This window comes from Erinaceus europaeus, chromosome 8, assembly GCF_950295315.1.
Source record: "Erinaceus europaeus chromosome 8, mEriEur2.1, whole genome shotgun sequence".
Lineage (NCBI taxonomy): Eukaryota > Metazoa > Chordata > Mammalia > Eulipotyphla > Erinaceidae > Erinaceus > Erinaceus europaeus.
The window spans coordinates 7,831,433-7,850,735 of record NC_080169.1 but is presented as its reverse complement, the minus strand read 5'-3'; the positions used below and the strand labels follow the sequence as shown (position 1 = coordinate 7,850,735).

Below are 19,303 nucleotides of genomic sequence, written 5' to 3'. Positions count from 1 at the left end.
ATTAAGTGGAAAAAGTCTTTCCCACAAATTGTGCTGAGAAAATTGGGGTTGAAACCCACAGAAGAATGAAAATGTAACCCCATATACAGTGTACACAGAAGTCAGCACAAATTGAGTAGAGACTTCGCTGTTAGACAAGAAACCACTACACACATAGAAGAGAGGAGAGGAAGAGGGAGATTGTTGACCTTTCCCCTCTGTATTTGGAGATGGAGACTAATGAGATAATTGCTTCTGTGACAATTTAATTTCACTCAGTTGGGATAAGGAATTAAACTGAACCAATCAACTATTTCCTTTTTTTTTTTTTTTTCCCCTCTCCCCTTTATAGTTATGGCCAGTCCAGGTGGTCTTAATGTTGTGCGAACCAGCAACTTTGCCCTTGTTGGGTCGTACACACTCTCACTGTCTTCAGTAGGAAACGCTAAATTTGCACTTGACAAGGTAATCCAAATTTACTTATTTACATACGTAGTTTTAGAAAAACTAAGGTCATGAAAATGGCCCAGTTCTTTCAAATACTTGAGATCTTTGACTAAAAATACGTGTTCTTAGGAAGTGTGAAGTAGGCATGGATATACGTAAATGATATGTATTTTGGCATATGAGTATTTGCCTCTTGTATTTTAATAGTTAAATCCTCAATGTATTATTACTTCTGACTCAAGAAGTATTACTTCTTGCATATAAATGTTAAATGTACAGCTTTAAAGCAAATCTACTTTATTTGAAGTTATATTTGAAATGAGTAATATTTTATAGATTTAGTTCTGACAAGATAGGAAAGGATAAGCTGATTTCTAAGAAGAGTACTTATGGATGTAATGGATTTCCTGCCCAAACTTTCCAAGTTAAAAGAGCTGTAAAATTCAGATACCTGAGTACCATTACTGAGTAGTATTTTTTCACCATGATGGGAACAACAGCTAAACAGACCATTTATTAAGGGGGAGAGGGGACTGGAAGCAAACTTTATTGCTTGGATTAATTCCTACTATACGATACAGTGGTATTTTAGTATATTATAAGTTTCTATAGTATAATGTAGAGGTGAAATATACAGAAACCTGGTCGTCAGTGTTTATCCTGTTATTTCCTTTTTAACACTAAGCAGAGCTGCTTTGTTTTTCTGGGGTCTTTCCCCATATCCTTCTATGATATGTTTCCTTTAGTTGAAAGGCAAAAGACAATATACTTAAAAATTGGATTATTGTTTCTGTATATTTTGTGTAATGTTTACATGTGTTTGAATAGGATATGTGTAGCTTTTTATTTAACAATGCAGCTAGTGTAGCAAATTAGTGATCATGGATCTTTTTTTTCTTTGTCTTTTATTTCGTTTGTTTTAGATAAATTATGATGTAAAAGAGCGAGAGCTACTGAGCTATATGTTCCAGGAAAAGGTTACCATCTATATATTTGTTTACTAACCACTCTAGTGTCTTGATTATTTTGAATAATTAAAGATATGATTTTTATGCTTCTTTTCATTAAACTTTTGTTGATGGGTATCTTTTTCTTTACTTTAACAATACTTTTAAGACTATGAAAGTTCTCTTTTTTTCATGCATGCTTGGTCATTGGGCTTCTGTCTTCTTTATTCGTACTGTGAATCTCCAAGATTCTAGTCACTTATCATTAAATTTTGGGGTGCTAAAATATATATCTATAGTTAAGATTAAAGTTCATTCAATGTTGTTGACCTCTTAGATATCATATATAAGAGCTATTGCTAGTGATACATAAAATCATAAGACCTCTCTGGTCTCTACAAATTTTTGATTTGTAGCAAGTGCTTTTATTGTTTTGAACTTAAAATGCACTTAACTTACATAAAATTATATAAGTTTGATGATTGTTTTTTGTAAGAAATTATGAGAGAACTGCTGTAACACTTGTGACATTCCTTTTTTTTTTTTCTTTTTTTCCTTTCAATGTGGTTCTGGGGATCAAATTTGGGGGGGGGGGCTCTTGCATGAACACCATGTGCTCTGCTGCTGAATCATCTCCCCAGATCTATTTGAAATTCCTAAAATGAGGTTTGCAAGTTAGGTCTAAGGCTGTGCTCCTGTGAACTGTCCTTCTCAGGGTTCTCACACCACCAGTTTTTAGATATGTAGGAGATTTCATTCATTTCTAAAATCAGAAATACTTTGAAGACATATATTAAATATAATCTTTGTGATTCTGAAAAAAGAATAGGCTACCATCTTAATTCCACATGCCACACAAAGTGAAAATAACTTGTGAGGATAAGTTCTGCTTTCAGTAATTACTCTGAATTTGTAAACTTCTGTAGCCAGTCACATGATTGGATGGAAAATGAAATCATTCAGTTTTACTGGTTGTACCTAATACACTAACATCTCTGTGTGTCACATGCCATCAGTTTAAATTGGGGGGGGGGCAGGAAATCTGACTCAGTAGGTAGAGTGCATGCCTTTACTGTGTGAAGCCCCGAGTCTGATCTCCAGCTTCACATGTATCATGGACACCTCCAAGAAAACTCCATGGATGGTGGAGATTTCCTTCCCTCTCTCTTGCTTTCTTTCTCTCACTCTCCCCTCTAATACTTCCCTCTAATACTGCCCCAAATGAGCTTTGGTGAGTAGTACAAGAAAATGAACATTTGTTCCAATAGTGTGTAGTTGATATGGGAGGCTATTTAAGGTAAATACAGACCTTCCTTAAGTTGGTGGGGAAAATATAGATATAGTCATGTCCATTTGAATATCACTTCTTCTTCTAGCGTTTGCCCTTCTTCCGTAGTCAGTCAACAGCGTCAGGTTGAGCCTGATGTCAAGTTTCGAGACCTCCTTTGAATCTGGAGAGGTGGCAGTCGTTGACTATGTGGGTCATAGTCTGTCTGGAGCCGCAGGGGCAGTTCGGGTCGTCTCTGGCTCCCCAGCGATGGAACATAGCGGCACACTGGCCATGGCCTGTTGGATAGCAATTGAGGAGGGCCCAATCATAACGTGCTAGGTCAAAGCCGGGTTGACGCTTGCAGGGGTCTGTGATGAGGTGTTTGTTCTTTACCTCAGCTGACTGCCAGCTCTGTTTCCAAGAGACTGGAACAGAGAAGTTCAGTGTAGGCATAGGGGACCAGATTGGGTGACGAGACGTCAATCGTTGGACATGGTGGGCGAAGATATCCGCGTATATTGGCAGGTCCGGTCGAGCGTAGACGTGGGAAATGAACTTAGATGATGCCGCATCCCGACAAATATCTGGCGGGGCGATGTTGCTGAGAACTGGCAGCCATGGAACCGGGGTGGAACGGATGGTTCCAGAAATAATCCTCATGGAGGAATATAATTTGGAATCGACCAAGTGGACATGGGGGCTACGGAACCATCCTGGGGCACAGTATTCTGCAGTGGAATAGCATAATGCCAGAGAGGATGATCGCAGTGTGGAAGCGCTCGTGCCCCATGAGGAGCTGGCCAGTCTTGCAATGATGTTATTCCTCGCGCCCACCTTTGCTGCAGTTTTTATGAGATGTTCGTGAAATGACAGGGTGCGATCGAGAGTAACGCCAAGATAGACTGGCTGGGCTTCATGCTGGATTCTCGTATCGTCACTAAGTTAAATGATTGTCACAGGGATTGTATGTACCGTCTGCAAAGTCTAAAGTGTTACAGCCTGGATTTTGACAGAAAAGTCTGACAAACTCTTGGTTTATTATTCTGTTCTCTGTTCTTTGTTCTGTGTCTCTCATTGGTTCTTCCTTTTTTTTTTTTTTTTTTTGCCTTCCTCTGGAATAATTGAACTTTTTTTTTTTCTTTTTTGTCATTGTTAGGACAGAGAGAAATGGAGAGAGGAGGGGAAGACAGAGAGGGGGAGAAAGACAGACACCTGCAGACCTGCCTCACTGCTTGTGAAGTGACTCCCCTGTAGGTGGGGAGCCGGGGGCTCGAACTAGGATCCTTACGCTGGTTCTTGCACTTTTAACGGTCCTCTTTTTTCCTCCTTTGTTGACTTTTTAGCCATAACTGTATTCTTTCCCCCCTTCCTTTGTACACCTTTTCTCTTTGCCAAATATTTCTAATCATAACTTTGTGTATTCTTTTTTTCTGTTTTTGCTTTGCCAGGGAATAGAATATGAATTCTTAACTGATTTTGGTATCATCATCATCATCTTCTTCTTCTTCCTCCTCCTCTTCCCCCCCCTCCTCCTCCCCTGCCCCCAATGAGCACATTGATTTACAGAATGCTTGCTATCACAAAGGTACATTTCCACATTTTCTCAAGATGGCAATCAGTACGTTTCACTGTCAACTGAGCCATCATCTTATTCTACAGTGGAGACTTGGCTTCCTTGTTTACGTAACTCTTAGAGCTTCCTAGATGTGCTGGTTTCATCTCCTTCCTGAATCGGGGAACTTCTTGGCTATTCTTTCTTCAAATAAGAATCCTGTCTTTGTGCAGTTAAGACACCTCACTTGGATAGTGCACCTGCTTTGTTACACAGACGACCCAGGCATGACTCTGGATCCCGCTACATTGAAGGAACATCGGGGCTGTTGTTTCTTTATCTCTCTATCTCTGTTTTTTTAGTTTTTTTTTTTTAATCAGAGCACGCCTCAACCCTGGTGTGGTACTGAGGATCGAACCTGGGACCTTGGGACTTTAGGCATCTAGGTTTGCTATAGTACCAATATTATTCTTTCCCTGGCTCTGTCTCTGTTTTTCTGTGTGAAAGTATTGGCCTGGAACAGTGAAACTCCAATGATGACTAGAAAGAAAAAGAATTCTGTCCTTTCCTCTTCTGACACCTCTATAATGTGAATGTTGATATGCTGATACTGTACTATAGCCTCATATATTACCTTTTGGTGATTTTAGTTCTTTATTATTATTATTTATTTATTACCAGAGCACGGATAAACTCTGGCCTATGGTGGATTGACTCTGGGGTTTTGGAGCCTCCGGCATAAGAGTCTCTGTGCATAACCATCATGTATCTACCCTGCCCCAGTTCTTATTTATTATTTATGTTATCTTTTTTTAATATATTTTTTATATTCATTTATATTTATTTATTCCCTTTTGTTGCCCTTGTTGTTTTATTGTTGTAGTTATTATTGTTGTCATTGTTGTTGGATAGGACAGAGAGAAATGGAGAGGGGAGGGGGAAGACAGAGAGAGGGAGAGAAAGATAGACACCTGCAGACCTGTTTCACCGCTTGTGAAGCGACACCCCTGCAGGTGGGGAGCCGGGGCTTGAACCAGGATCCTTATGCGGGTCCTGGTGCTTAGCGCCACCTGCGCTTAACCCACTGCGCTACAGCCGGACTCCCTTATGTTATCTTTTTAATGGTTCTTCTCCCCTGTCAGGGATTTAGATTTAGGTGTGTTTCTGTGTGCGTGTGCGTTTTAAAATCTATTTATTATTGTATAGAAACAGAGGAGAATTGAGAGGGGAGGGGGAGGTAGAGAGGAAGAAAGACAGAAAGACACCTGCAGCCCTGATTTACTACTCATGAAATTTTCCCTCTGCAAGTGGGGACCAGGGGCTTGAACCTGGGTTCTTGCTCACTGTGATGTAAATGCTTAATCAGGTGCATCTTAGGCTGGCCCCCTTGTTTATTTAATTATTTTCTTTAATAGCCACCAGGGTAACTGCTGAGGCTCAGTACAAATGAATAAATAAGGAAAAATAATATAAAAAATAATAAATAATAAGTAAAAAACGTTTTAGAGCCTAGAAGATAAACTTTAGATTTTGAGAAGAATGGTATCTCAGTGTTTTAGAGTAGTGTTCATCCTTAGAAGTGTGAAGAGGGGATGGGCGGTGGCACACTGGGTTAAATGCATATAGTATGAAGTGTAAGGACCTGCACAGGGATCTTGGTTTGAGCCCCTGGCTCCCCTCCTTCGGGGAGCAGTGAAGCAGGTCTGCAGATGTCTTTCTGTCTCTTTCACTCTGTATCTCCCCCCACCCCTCAGTTTCTTTCTGTCCTAACCAATGAAAAACTGACCACCAGAAACAGTAGATTCGTAGTGCTGGCACTGAGCCCCAGTGATAACCCTAGAGGCAAAAAAAAAAAAAAAATGTGGGGAAAAGAGATTGCACCACATTTATTTATCTATTGATGGACATTGAGGCAGTTTCTACCGCTTGATATCATGAAAAATATTACCACAATGGGCATGGATGTCCTTGAGGAATTAGTTTTAATTCTTTATACAAAAGAATACACACAAGGCAGATCATTTGCTTATATGCTAGTTCTGTTTCTGCTTGTCATTTTTTTTGAGGAACCTCCAAGTGAAAAGTTTAAATATTTGTGGACCAGATCACGCTCAGCTATTCTTACTAGTGGTGCTAAGGGTCAAAGTTGGAGAAACACACACACATACACACACACACACACACACACACACCCCTATGTGCTATCCCTGAGTGATCTCCCTGGCCTGAATTTATGTATTTATTTATTTATTTATTTTGATGAAATCTGTCTTGCTACTCATTCTCTCACTCCTAAATCTGCCTTGCATTCATTCTCTCACTCCTTTTCCTTTTTTCCTTTCTAAGAATCTATTGCCAAAATGATTATGACAAGATTTTACATCTTTATCTTCTTCCAAGCGTTTCCTGGTTTTAGAATTAGACGTGGTTGATTTTGAGTTAGTATTTATATGCAACTTGAGGCAAGGATTTGAGTACATGTCTAGCTTCCCTCAGCACTATTTTGAAAGGACTCCTGTTTCCTCACTGAATGCTTTTGGTCTCCTTGCTTAAAACCACTTGGCCATAGATGTAGGAGTTTATTTCTGGACCCTTAACACTGTATCTTTGGTTTGTATACCTGTGCTTATCTCAGTAACACATTATTTTGGTTGCTTTAACTTTGGATTAAGTTTTGAAATCAGGAATCCACTTAGTTGCTCTTTTTTTTCAAGGTTGGTTTAGTTATTTTGGACCTCTTATAATTCTGTATAAACTTCCATGCTTGCATCCATTGTCTGTATATTGCCCAGTAATAATGTGTTATATATTAATTAATATATTGGATAGTTTACTCAGTCTCCTATTGAATATAGCTTGTTGATAGAAAGTAGATAAGCACATACAGTCACAAATCTGTTTTCTTTCTTTTTTTAAAAAGTAGTTTATTTATTAATGAGAAAGACAAGAGGAGAGAGAGGGAGAGGGAGAGAGGGAACCAAACATCACTCTGGTACATGTGCTGCCAGGGATTGAACTCAGGACCTCATGCCTGAGAGTCCAGTGCCTCATCCCCTGAGCAACTTCCCAGACCACAGTCTGTGCTTTCTTATCACGTTAACTTGGGACTCAGCATTCTGTTTTTATCAAGTTCTATCTTGAATGCATTATTCTTCAAAAGCATTTTCCACTAAGGAGCCAGAGACTTTTTTTGCCAGCTATTTACACATACCGTGTTTTCAGGCCATACTAGTGTCTCTCTCTTCTTATTTTTCCTTTCTCTCGTTCTTAATTATTGGGTAGAGACAGAGAGATGGGGAGAGAGAGAAGAGAGTGTGAGAGACACCTGCATCTCTGCTTTAACACTAATGAAGGTATCCCCCTGCAGGTGGGGGTCAGGGGCTGCAACTTGGGCCCTCACACACTGTAACATGTGCACTTAACTAGGTGCGCCACGATCTGGCCCCTCTGTTTATGATTTATACATGTGTTGTTGAGAAAAATTGCACTTTGAAACTGTTTTGAAAAATAACTTGCCCTCTGTCTTCACAGGTACCCTTTTTATGTCCTTTGGAAGGTCATATTTATTTAAAAATAAAGTGTCAAGTGAATTCAAGTGTTGAAGAAAGAGGCTTTCTAGTAAGTAATCTCTTCATCTTAAGTATATATGCTGTTTCCATTTTGTAAAATACAGTCTTGATTTTCTGTAGACACAGAGTCTGTGTGATTCAATGATAAATTAGTGTAGTCAAGGTCTGTTATATGTTCGCTATACACAGGTCTTTGTGCTGTTGTTCAAATGTAATAAGTAACAGAAATTGTCTTCCCACTCAGATTTTAATCTAGTAGGGAAAAAATACCAATCAACTGGTGAGTACAGTATAGCACTATAACAGAGCAGAGAGTGCATGGATCTGAACTGTTACAACTCCCGATCTGTATGTTTAGGGAGACTTAAAGCCATTGCATGTACTAACTTGTAAATGGGGGAATAAGGGACTACTTCAGAGGAAGGGAGGAATGTATCCAATGGCCTAGAGGACCCTCCCTTCTTTTTCTCATCCCAACAAAGAAAGGCACAGCCAGCTGAGATAGTGTTAGGTAGGTTTTTGGGGTAGAGATTGAGGAGGGACTAGAGGAAAGCGTGGCTAGGAATTGTGGGGGAAAGTGTTAAATGGCCTCTGAAAGACTCTTAAGCTTAATCCTGAGGCCAGCAAAATGCTACTGCAGGAATTTAAACAGAGTGCTAACGTCAGACTGGAGGTTTGGAAAAGTTGACATAAGGGAAGTGCACTGGAAAGTGACAGTCCTGCACCAGACTATTTAGGAATCTGAGTTACTCAGTGAGAAAGGGGCTGGAGACCAACGACTGGCAAAGAAAGAAGGATTTCTTAAGCAGAGATGAAGGGAGAAGGGCAGATACTAGCAATTCAGCTTGAAGGGATGGAGAAGCAGAAGCCTGGGTGACACCCGGATCCCTCCCTTGCCCAATTTGTTGGGTTACAGTGATGCCTTTGAAGAAAGGACCTCAGAAGAGGAGCAAGAAGAACTCATGGGGGATGGCAAGTGTTCATTCCTTCCCCCCAAATCTTCTTACGAATAACTGCAATCATCTGACAATGTCAGGGATTTTCCAGTGAGCACTCAGATACTGGCCATCTAAACCAGCCGTTAGCGCTTTTCATTATCTTTGCTTTATTTTTGTATGTAATTGGCATCAGTACATTTCCCTTCAAAGTAAATACTTACCTGTCTGAGTTTTGACTGTATGTAATTCAGTTTCTATTAAGATCTAGAACATCCTCCCAGAAAGTTACCTCATATGCTTTGACAGTCTGTTCCCATCTAAGGTAGGTAGGACATTTATAAGGGTTAAGTTTTAAGCAATGCCTAGAGATGTTTCAAAGATGTAGGTTTGAAACTCATGATAGCAACTTGAACTGGGGCAAAGATTGTGAAGTTTTTAGCATAGAGATATTAGTAACTGAAATTCACAGGGAATTGAGTAAAGCAGAATTAGGAGCAACACTGATATTTAAAGACATATCAAGGAGGAGAAGCTTTGAAAAAAGGATCTAGGGAGGGAGGGAAATGGGAAATGTAGTGCCCTTGTTGCTAAGAGAAGAGGAAGTAAGAACGTTAGGTTAGGATCTATGAGAGACTGTTAGACTCACAGGACAGTCATTTTAGTCATATTGAAAGCGAAAGCTACATTGCAAATGGCTATGGAAGAGGAATGGAAGTGAGCAATGAGAATTTGAAAGTTTACCCACAAAAGGCACAAAGAGCTAGACAATTATACTTGTCCAACCAGGTAGGATGAAAAAAGAATTCTGTTGACATTTTTGTTTGGAGAATCTTTAAATTTTCATGTATAGTTTCTAAAAGGGCTGAAAAGATTTAAAATAAAAGAAGCATTGGCAAAAAAAAGAAAAAAAAAAAAGGAAAATACTGAGGAATGAGACAAGGCCACAAAAATGGGAAGCAGTTAAGACCCAAACCTCAGAAATTGTGGGGTTGATCTTAAAACAAATGAATGTGCACAAGAAGTAGAGAAAAGCTTAGAGCTTGGATTTTTCTGAACAGCGTTTAACTTTGAATACAAAAGATATCATGTGCCAGTTTGTAATCATGTCAAGTGCGCAACAAAGAAAAGCTGGACTTGTGAAAAGCTTACGTGGTAAAAGTGACTTTACGTGACTTTCTTAGCTATTTTTATATGTAAATCCAGTAGGTGGCACTAGATATCCTTGGGAAAGTGATTTATATATTTCTGGCTTTTAAAAAGGCAGTGCTTACCTACTCAGCTTTTCTTTTAATGTGAATACCCCCATTATTTCATTGTCGAACCTGTTAGTCAGTCATTTGCATACTCTGTCATGGCACCTGGCTCCTTTGCAGATGAGCTGGGTTCTTAATTAGCGCAGAGTAAGATTTCTTCAAGTTTACTCTAGCCTGAATCCTGTAGCCTATCTTTTATCACATTTGCACTTAGAGAAATGGGGAAAGAAGTTGTCCAGGATACTCCAAAAAGACAAAAGAATTTGTCTCCTAGGGAGTCGGCAGTAGCACAGCGGGTTAAGCGCAGGTGGCACAAAGTGCAATGACCAGCAAAAGGATCCCGGTTCGAACCCCCCGGCTCCCCACCTGCAGGGGGGTCGCTTCATAAGCAGTGAAGCAGGTATGCAGGTGTCTGTCTTTCTCTCCCCCTTCTCTCTCCACTTCTCTCTGTCCTATCCAACAATGATGATATCAGTACCAACAACAATAATAACTACAACAATAAAACAAGGGCAACAAAAGGGAATAAATAAATATTTCAAAAAAAAAAAAAGAATTTGTCTCCTGTCTCAGCAATGTTTTTAAGTTAACTTCACCCTCTCTATGAAGTTGATGCAGTGAATGACATTGAACTTACTGGGCTCAGTTTTTATTCTTGAGGTCTTCTTGTCTGCTGGGAGACAAAGAGCTGGCATCCAAAGAGACTAGCTAAGTGATTCCAAAATGCTACTGGTCTCGCTCTGCTTAGACTGGTTGAGAAGCAATATATGGACATTCTTGGATTAGAAGCTAGAAGGTTGGCCCTCAGTTTTCTTAACTAAAAATTAAAAAGCTATTTGTTATTATTTCTCTGAATATAGAGGGTATACTAATTATTTGTCATTCTTACACACATTTTCCAAGTTTTTTTAAAAATAATCCTTATTTAATAATCTATTAGATAGAGATAGCCAGAAATTAAGAGAAAAGGGAGAGAGACAGACAGACACTTGCAGTCCTGCTTCACCACTTGCAAAAGCTTTCCCCCTGCAGGTGGGGACCAGGGGCTCGAACCTAGGTCTTTGCACATTGTAACGTGCGCTCAACCAGGTATGTCACCACCCAGTCCCGTATTTTTTCTTATTTATTTATGATGTAAAAGTGAACAGAAACAGAAGGAAGTTGATGAGTTATTGTCATAGTTTTGTACTTGAGGTCAAAATAACAAGACTTTTTTTTTTTTTTTTTTTGGTGGCTGTGAATAAACAGTATTGTTTAGATAAAATGTGCCTTGTGACCTGGGAGGTGATCTAGTGAGGGGAGTACTCCAGAGACCTGAGTTTATTTCCTTGCACTGTATGTTTGGGATATCTTTATTTCTCCCTCTCCCTCTAAATATATATATATATATTAAAAGTTTGCCTTTAAAAGGAGAAATTAAAATGGAGTAAGAGTTTATATAGTTGGAGTAAACTAATTCCAGTTAATTAAACTGATCTTGAAATTTCAGTTTATCATGGAGCTGTTTCTCTCACAAAGTGACCTCCTGAGGCCAGAGACTATCCCTAAAGCCCCATTTGGTAAATTCACACAAGTTAGTGAAATGAGGAGAGTGTGTATATCTACCACCGTATGTTTGACTTAACACTTAGCTGAGCAGTTTAAAACTGAACCAGCATTAGTGCATTCTGAAATAAAGCAGATGTGTTTTGGGGTGATTTTTATCAGGGGTTAACAAAATATGGCCTGCTGCTATTTTTTTTTTTTTTTTTACAGAAGCACTGCTCAGCTCTTTTTTTTTATATTTAGTCCTTTTTGTTACCCTTGTTTTATTGTTGTAGTTACTATTGTTGTTATTGATGTCATTGTTGTTGGATAGGACAGGGAGACATGGAGAGAGGAGGGGAAGACAGAGAGGGGGAGAGAAAGATAGACACCTACAGATCTGCTTCACCGCTTGTGAAGTGACTCCCCTGTAGGTGGAGAGCCGGGGGCTCGAACCGGGATCCTTACTCTGGTCCTCGCGCTTTGCACCACCTGCACTTAACCCGCTGCACTACCACCCTATTCCCTCAGCTCTGGTTTGTGATGATGTAGGGGACTGAACCTGAGACTTTGGAGCCTCAGGCATGAGAGTCACTTTGCATAACCATCATGCTATCTACCCCCCTGCCCTGGCCCACTGCTCTTTTTATAAATTTTTGTTGGAATGTGGATGCATTTGTTTATTAGTTATTTATGACTGCTTGTCTATTTTGACCCTTTAAACAATTAAAAGTAAGGCATTTTCTACAAATGGCGTCACAGAATGGGAGAAGATCTTGACATGCAATATATCAAACAAGAGGCTTATAGCCAAAGTATATAAAGAACTCACCAAACTTAGCAACAAAAAAGGAACTTATTTCTAATACACAAGCTGGCCAATTGCCTGACAGCTGAGAGATGGTACTTTAAGTCTGTGTGGTGACTCAATAGTAGGTAGGGAATTCTGATGTTTATCATGGTTTCCATAAGGAATACAATCATGAGTTGACTCTTTTCTAACCCTGATTTGTCTTATATAAAAAATTAAATGCTGGGGGGAGGGGTCGGGTGGTAGCACAGCAGGTTAAGCGCACGTAGTGCAAAGCGCAAGGACTGGTGTAAGGATCCTGGTTCGAGCCCCCGGCTCCCTACCTGCAGGGGAGTCACTTCACAGGCGGTGAAGCAGGTCTGCAGGTGTCTGTCTTTCTCTCCCCCTCTCTGTCTTCTCCACCTCTCTCCACTTCTCTCTGTCCTATCAAACAATGAACAACATCAACAATAACAATAATAACCACAATGAGGCTACAACAACAAAGGCAAGAAAAGGGGAAAAAATGGCCTCCAGGAGCAGTGGATTCATGGTGCAGGCACTGAGCCCCAGCAATAACCCTGGAGGCAAAAACAAACAAACAAACAAACAAACAAATAAATGCTGGTCTTCCATACTAAGATACGTCTACTTACTAAACCAGCGCTCATGTTTCAATATGTAAGGCTGCAATGCTCTTATAGTATTTTAATCTCCGGCACTTGAGACACATTTCCATTATGTGGAGAGCATTTGGTCAGGTACATGCATCTAAAAAAAAAATCTAAAATTTGAATCATTTATTTGGGGCTGATATATTAAAGTTCTTAAATAACTTGTACTCAGTGCTGCTGAAAATCTGGGTAAATGTTTGGATATGATTGATCACAGAGTTTCATTATTAAAAGTCATACAAGTTGGAGGTCGGGCAGTAGCACAGCAGGTTAAGCACACATGGTGCGAAGCCTAAGGACTGGCTTAAGGATCCCAGTTCGAGTCCCTGGTTCCCCACCTGCAGAGGGTGGCTTCACAAGCAGTGAAGCTGGCCTGCAGCTGTCTCTCTCTCACCCTGTCTTTCCCTCCTCTCCCCATTTCTCTCTGTCCTGTCCAACAACAACAATAGCAGTAGCACCAATAATCATAACCACAACAATGATAAAACAACAAGGGCAACAAGGGAAAAAAATAGCCTCCAGGAGCAGTGGATTTGTTCGTGGTACAGGCACTGAGCCTCAGCAATAACCCTGGAGACAAGAAAAAAAAAAGTTATGCAAGTTAAGTTTTGAAGGACAAGCTCTGTCAGCATTGGAGTTTAATGTATAGAATGAACAGTTCATTGATTCTCACATTTCCAAAGTCCGATTTCATCGATTTTTCCAGACTATATTTGAAGATGTTAGTGGTTTTGGTGCCTGGCATAGAAGATGGTGTGTCCTTTCTGGAAACTGTATCTCTTATTGGACTTATCCAGATGATGAGAAACGAAAGGTATTCTTCCTTTTTTGAATATATATATAGTTCACTTTTAAAAAAAAATCATTTTACTGAGGAGGTGTGGGGTGTACTGGTGTGCAGGACAGTCACTGACACGCGTACGGTTTCCATCTTCTCCGTGATAGGTGCTTAAGAACATCGGTGGGAGCTCTTGAGTTTGTAGCTACTTAGAATCACTGGATTGTATAGTTTGCCTAGCTTCAATCTGAAAGGATTTTGTCAATTTTTTAATGAAAATAGTTGTGTACTATTCTACTCCCCTTGAGGGCATATGAGGGTCCTCAGTGTGTCACACCTGCACCAATACCTGGTAGGTCAGCTTTTCCGCCTTCTGTTCGTCTGGCTGGTCTGAAATGCTCTTCATTGAGTTTTTATGTTGTGTTTCCACTGCTAGAACAAGTATCCTTTCTGGTGTGAACATTTCCTTTGCTATGGTATATTGTTTGTTTTGTTTTCTGACTCCCGTTTGTACTACTAGGTAGTTAATCCTTTCCCTGGCAATACACAAACCATTTCTGGCATGTATGAAGGGGGGGGGGGTCCTTTTTTTAGGGTGTCAGTTTTAGTCCTTCAGTCTTTTATCTTTCAGCCCAGTTACCATGACTTTAAATTTTAAAGGCAAGTGTACACACACACACACACACACACACACACACACACACACCTATGGATTTATTTAACCTTTTATAATTAAAAAAATGTTGAAATGTCTGTAAAGCAGAGAAGTAGAATAATGAACTGATTCATGGACTAGGCTTCATGTCTCATTTATCTCCCCTAAGCACACATACTTCCTTGTTTTGCTGGCTGTTGTTAAAGTAAATAGCAGAGACATTATATTATTTTGTCTGTGTGATCCAAGACTAAGCTCCTAGCAGTGGCAGATACCTCAGGGAAACCAGAGTTCAGGCTGATTTAACATTCTGTCCTCTCAGTTCCTCATTGATTTTTGCCCTTGACGGTTTCTTTTATTTTTCTCTGAGTTCACTAATGTTGCATTTGTGGAGTTATGAAACAGGAAAATCTTGAGGCTTCCACACTTGTTGGAAGCAAAATATGATTTGTTTAAATATTCCCCTATTGTGATTTAATTTGTTTTAAAGTTTTTCACTGTTATGTAAAGTTCACTGCATGTATGTAGACACCTTTATGGATACAAACATGCATATCCTTAGCATAAATTTCTTCTAGGTATGATTCACCTATTTCTTTAAAATTTTTTTTGCATAGCAAATAGCCTATCAAACATTTTGTGCTTTTACTCAAATGTGTAAGAGTTTCTGTCTCTTACCCTTCAAACATTCGGCAAGGGGTTATGTATGTTCTCTCTAGACTTCAGCAATCTCACAGTGAAATGGTGCATTTTATCTTAGGGTTTTTTTTTTTTTAATTTCTAATATTGTTGATGTTTTTATTAATGGTTGTTAAACCATTATTCCCATGGATGGTTCTTTTACTGTTGTTCAGTAAAACTTCATGGGTCTTCGATTTCCAACCTTGGAAATGACATGACTTTCCAATCAGTCAAAATAATTATTTTGCTTGATCTTTCAGAGATACATAAATATTAGGTTCACTAAGATATTGAGGAGTCTGTTTATAGGAGGAAATAGGCTGGGGAAATAGTATAGTGGTTCTTCAAAAGACTTTCATGCTTGAGGATCCAAGGTCCCAGGTTCAGGCCCCAGCACCACTCTAAGCCAGAGCTAAGTGATGCTCTGTTAAGTACATAAAGTAAGAGGAGGGGGAAGGAAGGAGAGAAGGAAAAGAGAGAGAGAGAGAGAGAGAGAGAGAGAGAGTAAACAGAGAGAGATGAATGGGGCTGGACGGTGATGCACTGGGTTAAGCCCACAAATTACTATGGTCAAGGACACAGGGTAGAGCCCTTTGTTCCTCATCTACAGGGGCAGTGCTTCACAGGCAGTGAGCAGGTCTCTCTCTCTCCATCTCTATCTCTGACTCCTTTCTCAATTTTAATCTGTCTTATTTAATAAAAACATGGAAAAAGAAAAATAAGGAAAAAATGGCCCTTAGGATCGGCAGCATTCATCATGCTGGGACTAAGGCCTAGCGATAACCCTGGTGGCAAAAAATAAAAAATAAAAAAAAGAAGGAAAGAAGGAGAAGAAAGGGAGGGAGGGAGGGAAGGAAGAAATATAGAAGGAAAGAGAGAAAGAAAAAAGAGGAAGGAAAAGATTGTGGTTGGCTTTGTGACCTGGGAGGTGATGTAGGGGACAGCGTGGGGCCCTCAAGCATTGCATGACACCTGAGTTTAGGCCCCAGCTTCGCGTGACGCTCTGCTTCTCTCTCGCACTGTCTTCTCTATCATTGGTTAATAAGTGAATATTAAAACAAGAGGAGGAGGAACACTAAAGGGGGTTGAGTATGTGTTTCAGACTCCTGGAACCGACTGGTAGATACATGGAGGTTTTGCATGTTCTCTTTGTTTTGTATCTTTGGAGTTTTTTTCTAAATGCTCTAGTTGGGAATCTTTTTTTTTTTTTTTTTTTTTTGTCTTTGAGTTCAGTAAGGAACAATAATTAATATTGAATATGTTCCTCTAATTCCAGTGTAATAATTTGTGTTTAACTTTCAAACGAGTGGAATTTTCATTTTATATTTATAAAATGGTTTGATTACTACTTATGCAACGGTCTTGCTTATTTTCCACTAATATATATGTGTATATATTAATTGTTTTTAAAGAATCCCATAGGAAGAATAAATCTAGCCAATTGTACCAGTCGTCAGATAGAACCAGCCAACAGAGAATTTTGTGCAAGACGCAACACTTTTGAATTAATTACTGTCCGACCGCAAAGAGAAGATGACCGAGAAACTCTTGTCAGCCAATGCAGGGACACGCTCTGTGTCACCAAGTACGTATCGGTCTCTTCATAGTTCTACTAAGTAACCACTTGTCTGGGATGTTTTTACCACTGTAAAAATACGGTTCAGTGTCCCAGGAGGTGGTACAGCAGGTAGAGTGTACAACTTCCGTGCACGAAGTCCCAAGTTCTGTCCTTGGCACAGCATAGGACAGATTGATACTCTGGTTCTCTCTGTGTAAATAAGTCTTTTAAAAAAGATATATGGGTCAGAGGAGATAACATAATGGTTATGCAAAAGAACTTTCATACCTGAGACTCCCGAGTCCCATGTTCAGTTCCCCGTCCCACCATAAGCTGTAGCTGAGCAGTGCTCTTGTCTCCCTCTGTATCTTTTTCTCTCATTAAATAAAGCAAATGACATGTATTCTTTAAAAATGACATATGGCTTATGTATTTGAATTATGTGCCATCTTGATGAGAAAACAGCACTCATCAATAAAAGAACAGTTTATAAAACTAATATAGTTAAAACCTACCACCACTATGTCTTAATTACACATGCTAATGTACACACAGTTTAGCCTATCTAAAGGTCACTCACTAATAAACTTTGGGCTGGGGAGTCAAACATTACTCAGAAAGTTTCTATGTGTCTTCTTTTCCATCCCCAAAATACTCATATCCATTAGGTGACTTTAAAAAAAACAATCTAATTTTACTCTGCAAAATTCTTTTTGGAGATTGGCAGAATAGACTTTTGGGAAGCTGTTAGGTAATGAAATGAAAAATGAAAAAGCTTCTTTTGTGAAGAGGCCACTACAGATTATTTTGCTTAGGGTGCTCAATATAAATTAAAAGACTGTCTTCAGTGTACAATGTTTTGATTAAAATTTCACCAAAGAAAAGGACTCTGGGGTGTCCGGGGGCTGAAGGGGAAGGGCTTTCAGAACAGTGCTGTTTATCAACTTGTTTTAACTGTCCCCCATTTTCTAGTAAACATACATAGAGCTAGCTGTCTCTCCTGACCTTTTGCTTGGCTGTTCCTATAGGAATTGGCTTTCTGCAGATACCAAGGAAGAGCGGGATCTCTGGATGCAAAAACTCAATCAAGTTCTCGTTGATATTCGACTCTGGCAACCTGATGCTTGCTACAAACCTATCGGAAAGCCTTAAGCTGTGGGCAGTTTTTAAGCCAGGTGGAGGTGTTTTGAGTTACGTCATAAATAAATGCTAAGAGCAGCAGATGTGCTAATTGCATTTTATGCTTTGAATGCAAAAGGGTATGTGCCAATAGTCACTACATATTATGCAATATTTATGTATTTCATATGTAAAGCCTCAACTGATTTTCCTTCTGCCACTTGTAAATGTCTGGAGGAAAACTCACTCTAGCCACTTTTGCTAAATCTTAATATAAAAAAAAAAAAACCTTCATTTCCCTAGGTAGCAAATTATTCATGAAAAAAAGATTTTTCTAAACGTAAGAAACTTGGAGTTTTCTTGGGGCCATGGGCCTGAAAGTAAAAACGCTTTCTAGGGGTTGATTTCTGTTAATCCCTATTCTCTTCAGCCTGAGTCCTTGTTTCCTTAAGGGTGTCATTCACGCTGTGTCTTACTACTGAAGTACTGAAAATCTGTTACAAGAGATTCGCAGAAAATGTTTTTTTAGTAATGGTCGTAAGAAAATTTTCAAATAACAAATGTATCTTACCTTAAAGCTTGAAGTTGCCTTCAAACAAGAGATACAGACACAGGCCATCCTGTGCGAGGTGCAAGGCTTTACTTGGCAGGATTAATAATCACCTGGTTTACCTCTACTCAGATGCTACAGACGCTGTGTGGTGCACATTTTCACAGAACACAGGCTTTTAAAGATAACCCTTATTTGCCTATAGCTCACAGGCTCCTCGAGTATACTTGGCATATCAGGTCTTTTTCTACTCCTATAAGAACAAATGTAAATTGAAAAAGAAAACCTTTCTATAAACCAAGTAAACTTGACCAAGCTGCTATGAACTAATACTTTGCTTGCCAAAGTTCTTATCTTTTTTTTTTTTCATGTCCATATATGACACTTTCTAGGAACTCATGGAAGCATTAAAAAAAGGAAAAACCTGTTTAAGTTATGTACCTTCTTTAAAAGCCTAATATGTTGTTGTTATTATTTTTTATTAGAGGGTGTTGTAAAGCCTGGTCTCAACTTTTAAATACATTTTGAATGTCTTTGAATTGTTACCAGTGTTCTCATTTATAAACACTAAATCTTGTCACCTGTCAATTTACTTTTTATTCAAGTGTGCTTTTTATGTGTATTATAAAAATATATTTGATGATCTCTTCCCTGAATAAATACTTGCAAATAACTTAGAGTGAGTTCTTGGAGAAACACTGCACATGGGCCATGTCGCCGTCGGTCTGCATCCCTACGTTGGGGACAGACAGTGTTTATTTGCATTCAGCCCAGTACTCAGGTCACTGTGTTTTGCTTTTTAAATATTTATTCATTCCTGTTGTCAAAATTCGTCAGCTCTAGCTGGCGGGTCTAGCTTCACGGGCAGGTAACAGAGACGCGGAGACAACGGCTGGGCAGGGAAGCTGTATTTTTTTATTCAGGAACAACGATTCACAAACTAAGACAAACTAATCACCAGACAGAACTCGGCTGTCTCTTTGCGGCGGCGCAAGCACTCTCTCTTTTTCTCTGGAACT

General features: G+C 39.4%; 1 protein-coding gene across 4 annotated transcripts in view; it reads left to right on the top strand.

Moving 5' to 3' along the window:
* The window catches only part of ANLN (anillin, actin binding protein), a 57,915-nt gene extending 38,958 nt beyond the window's left edge, over positions 1–18,957 (top strand). For 2 of the 4 annotated variants that reach the window (XM_060195868.1, XM_060195866.1), the window contains 6 exons: positions 332–444; positions 1,350–1,403; positions 7,727–7,813; positions 13,650–13,757; positions 16,470–16,642; positions 17,644–18,957. In XM_060195868.1, coding sequence (XP_060051851.1) covers positions 332–444; positions 1,350–1,403; positions 7,727–7,813; positions 13,650–13,757; positions 16,470–16,642; positions 17,644–17,767 — 659 coding nt within the window. In that variant the 3' untranslated portion in view covers positions 17,768–18,957. The remainder of the gene's footprint in view (positions 1–331; positions 445–1,349; positions 1,404–7,726; positions 7,814–13,649; positions 13,758–16,469; positions 16,643–17,643) is intronic. The other 2 variants (XM_060195869.1, XM_060195867.1) reach the window with 1 other exon arrangement.
* The last annotated feature ends 346 nt before the right edge of the window (positions 18,958–19,303 follow it).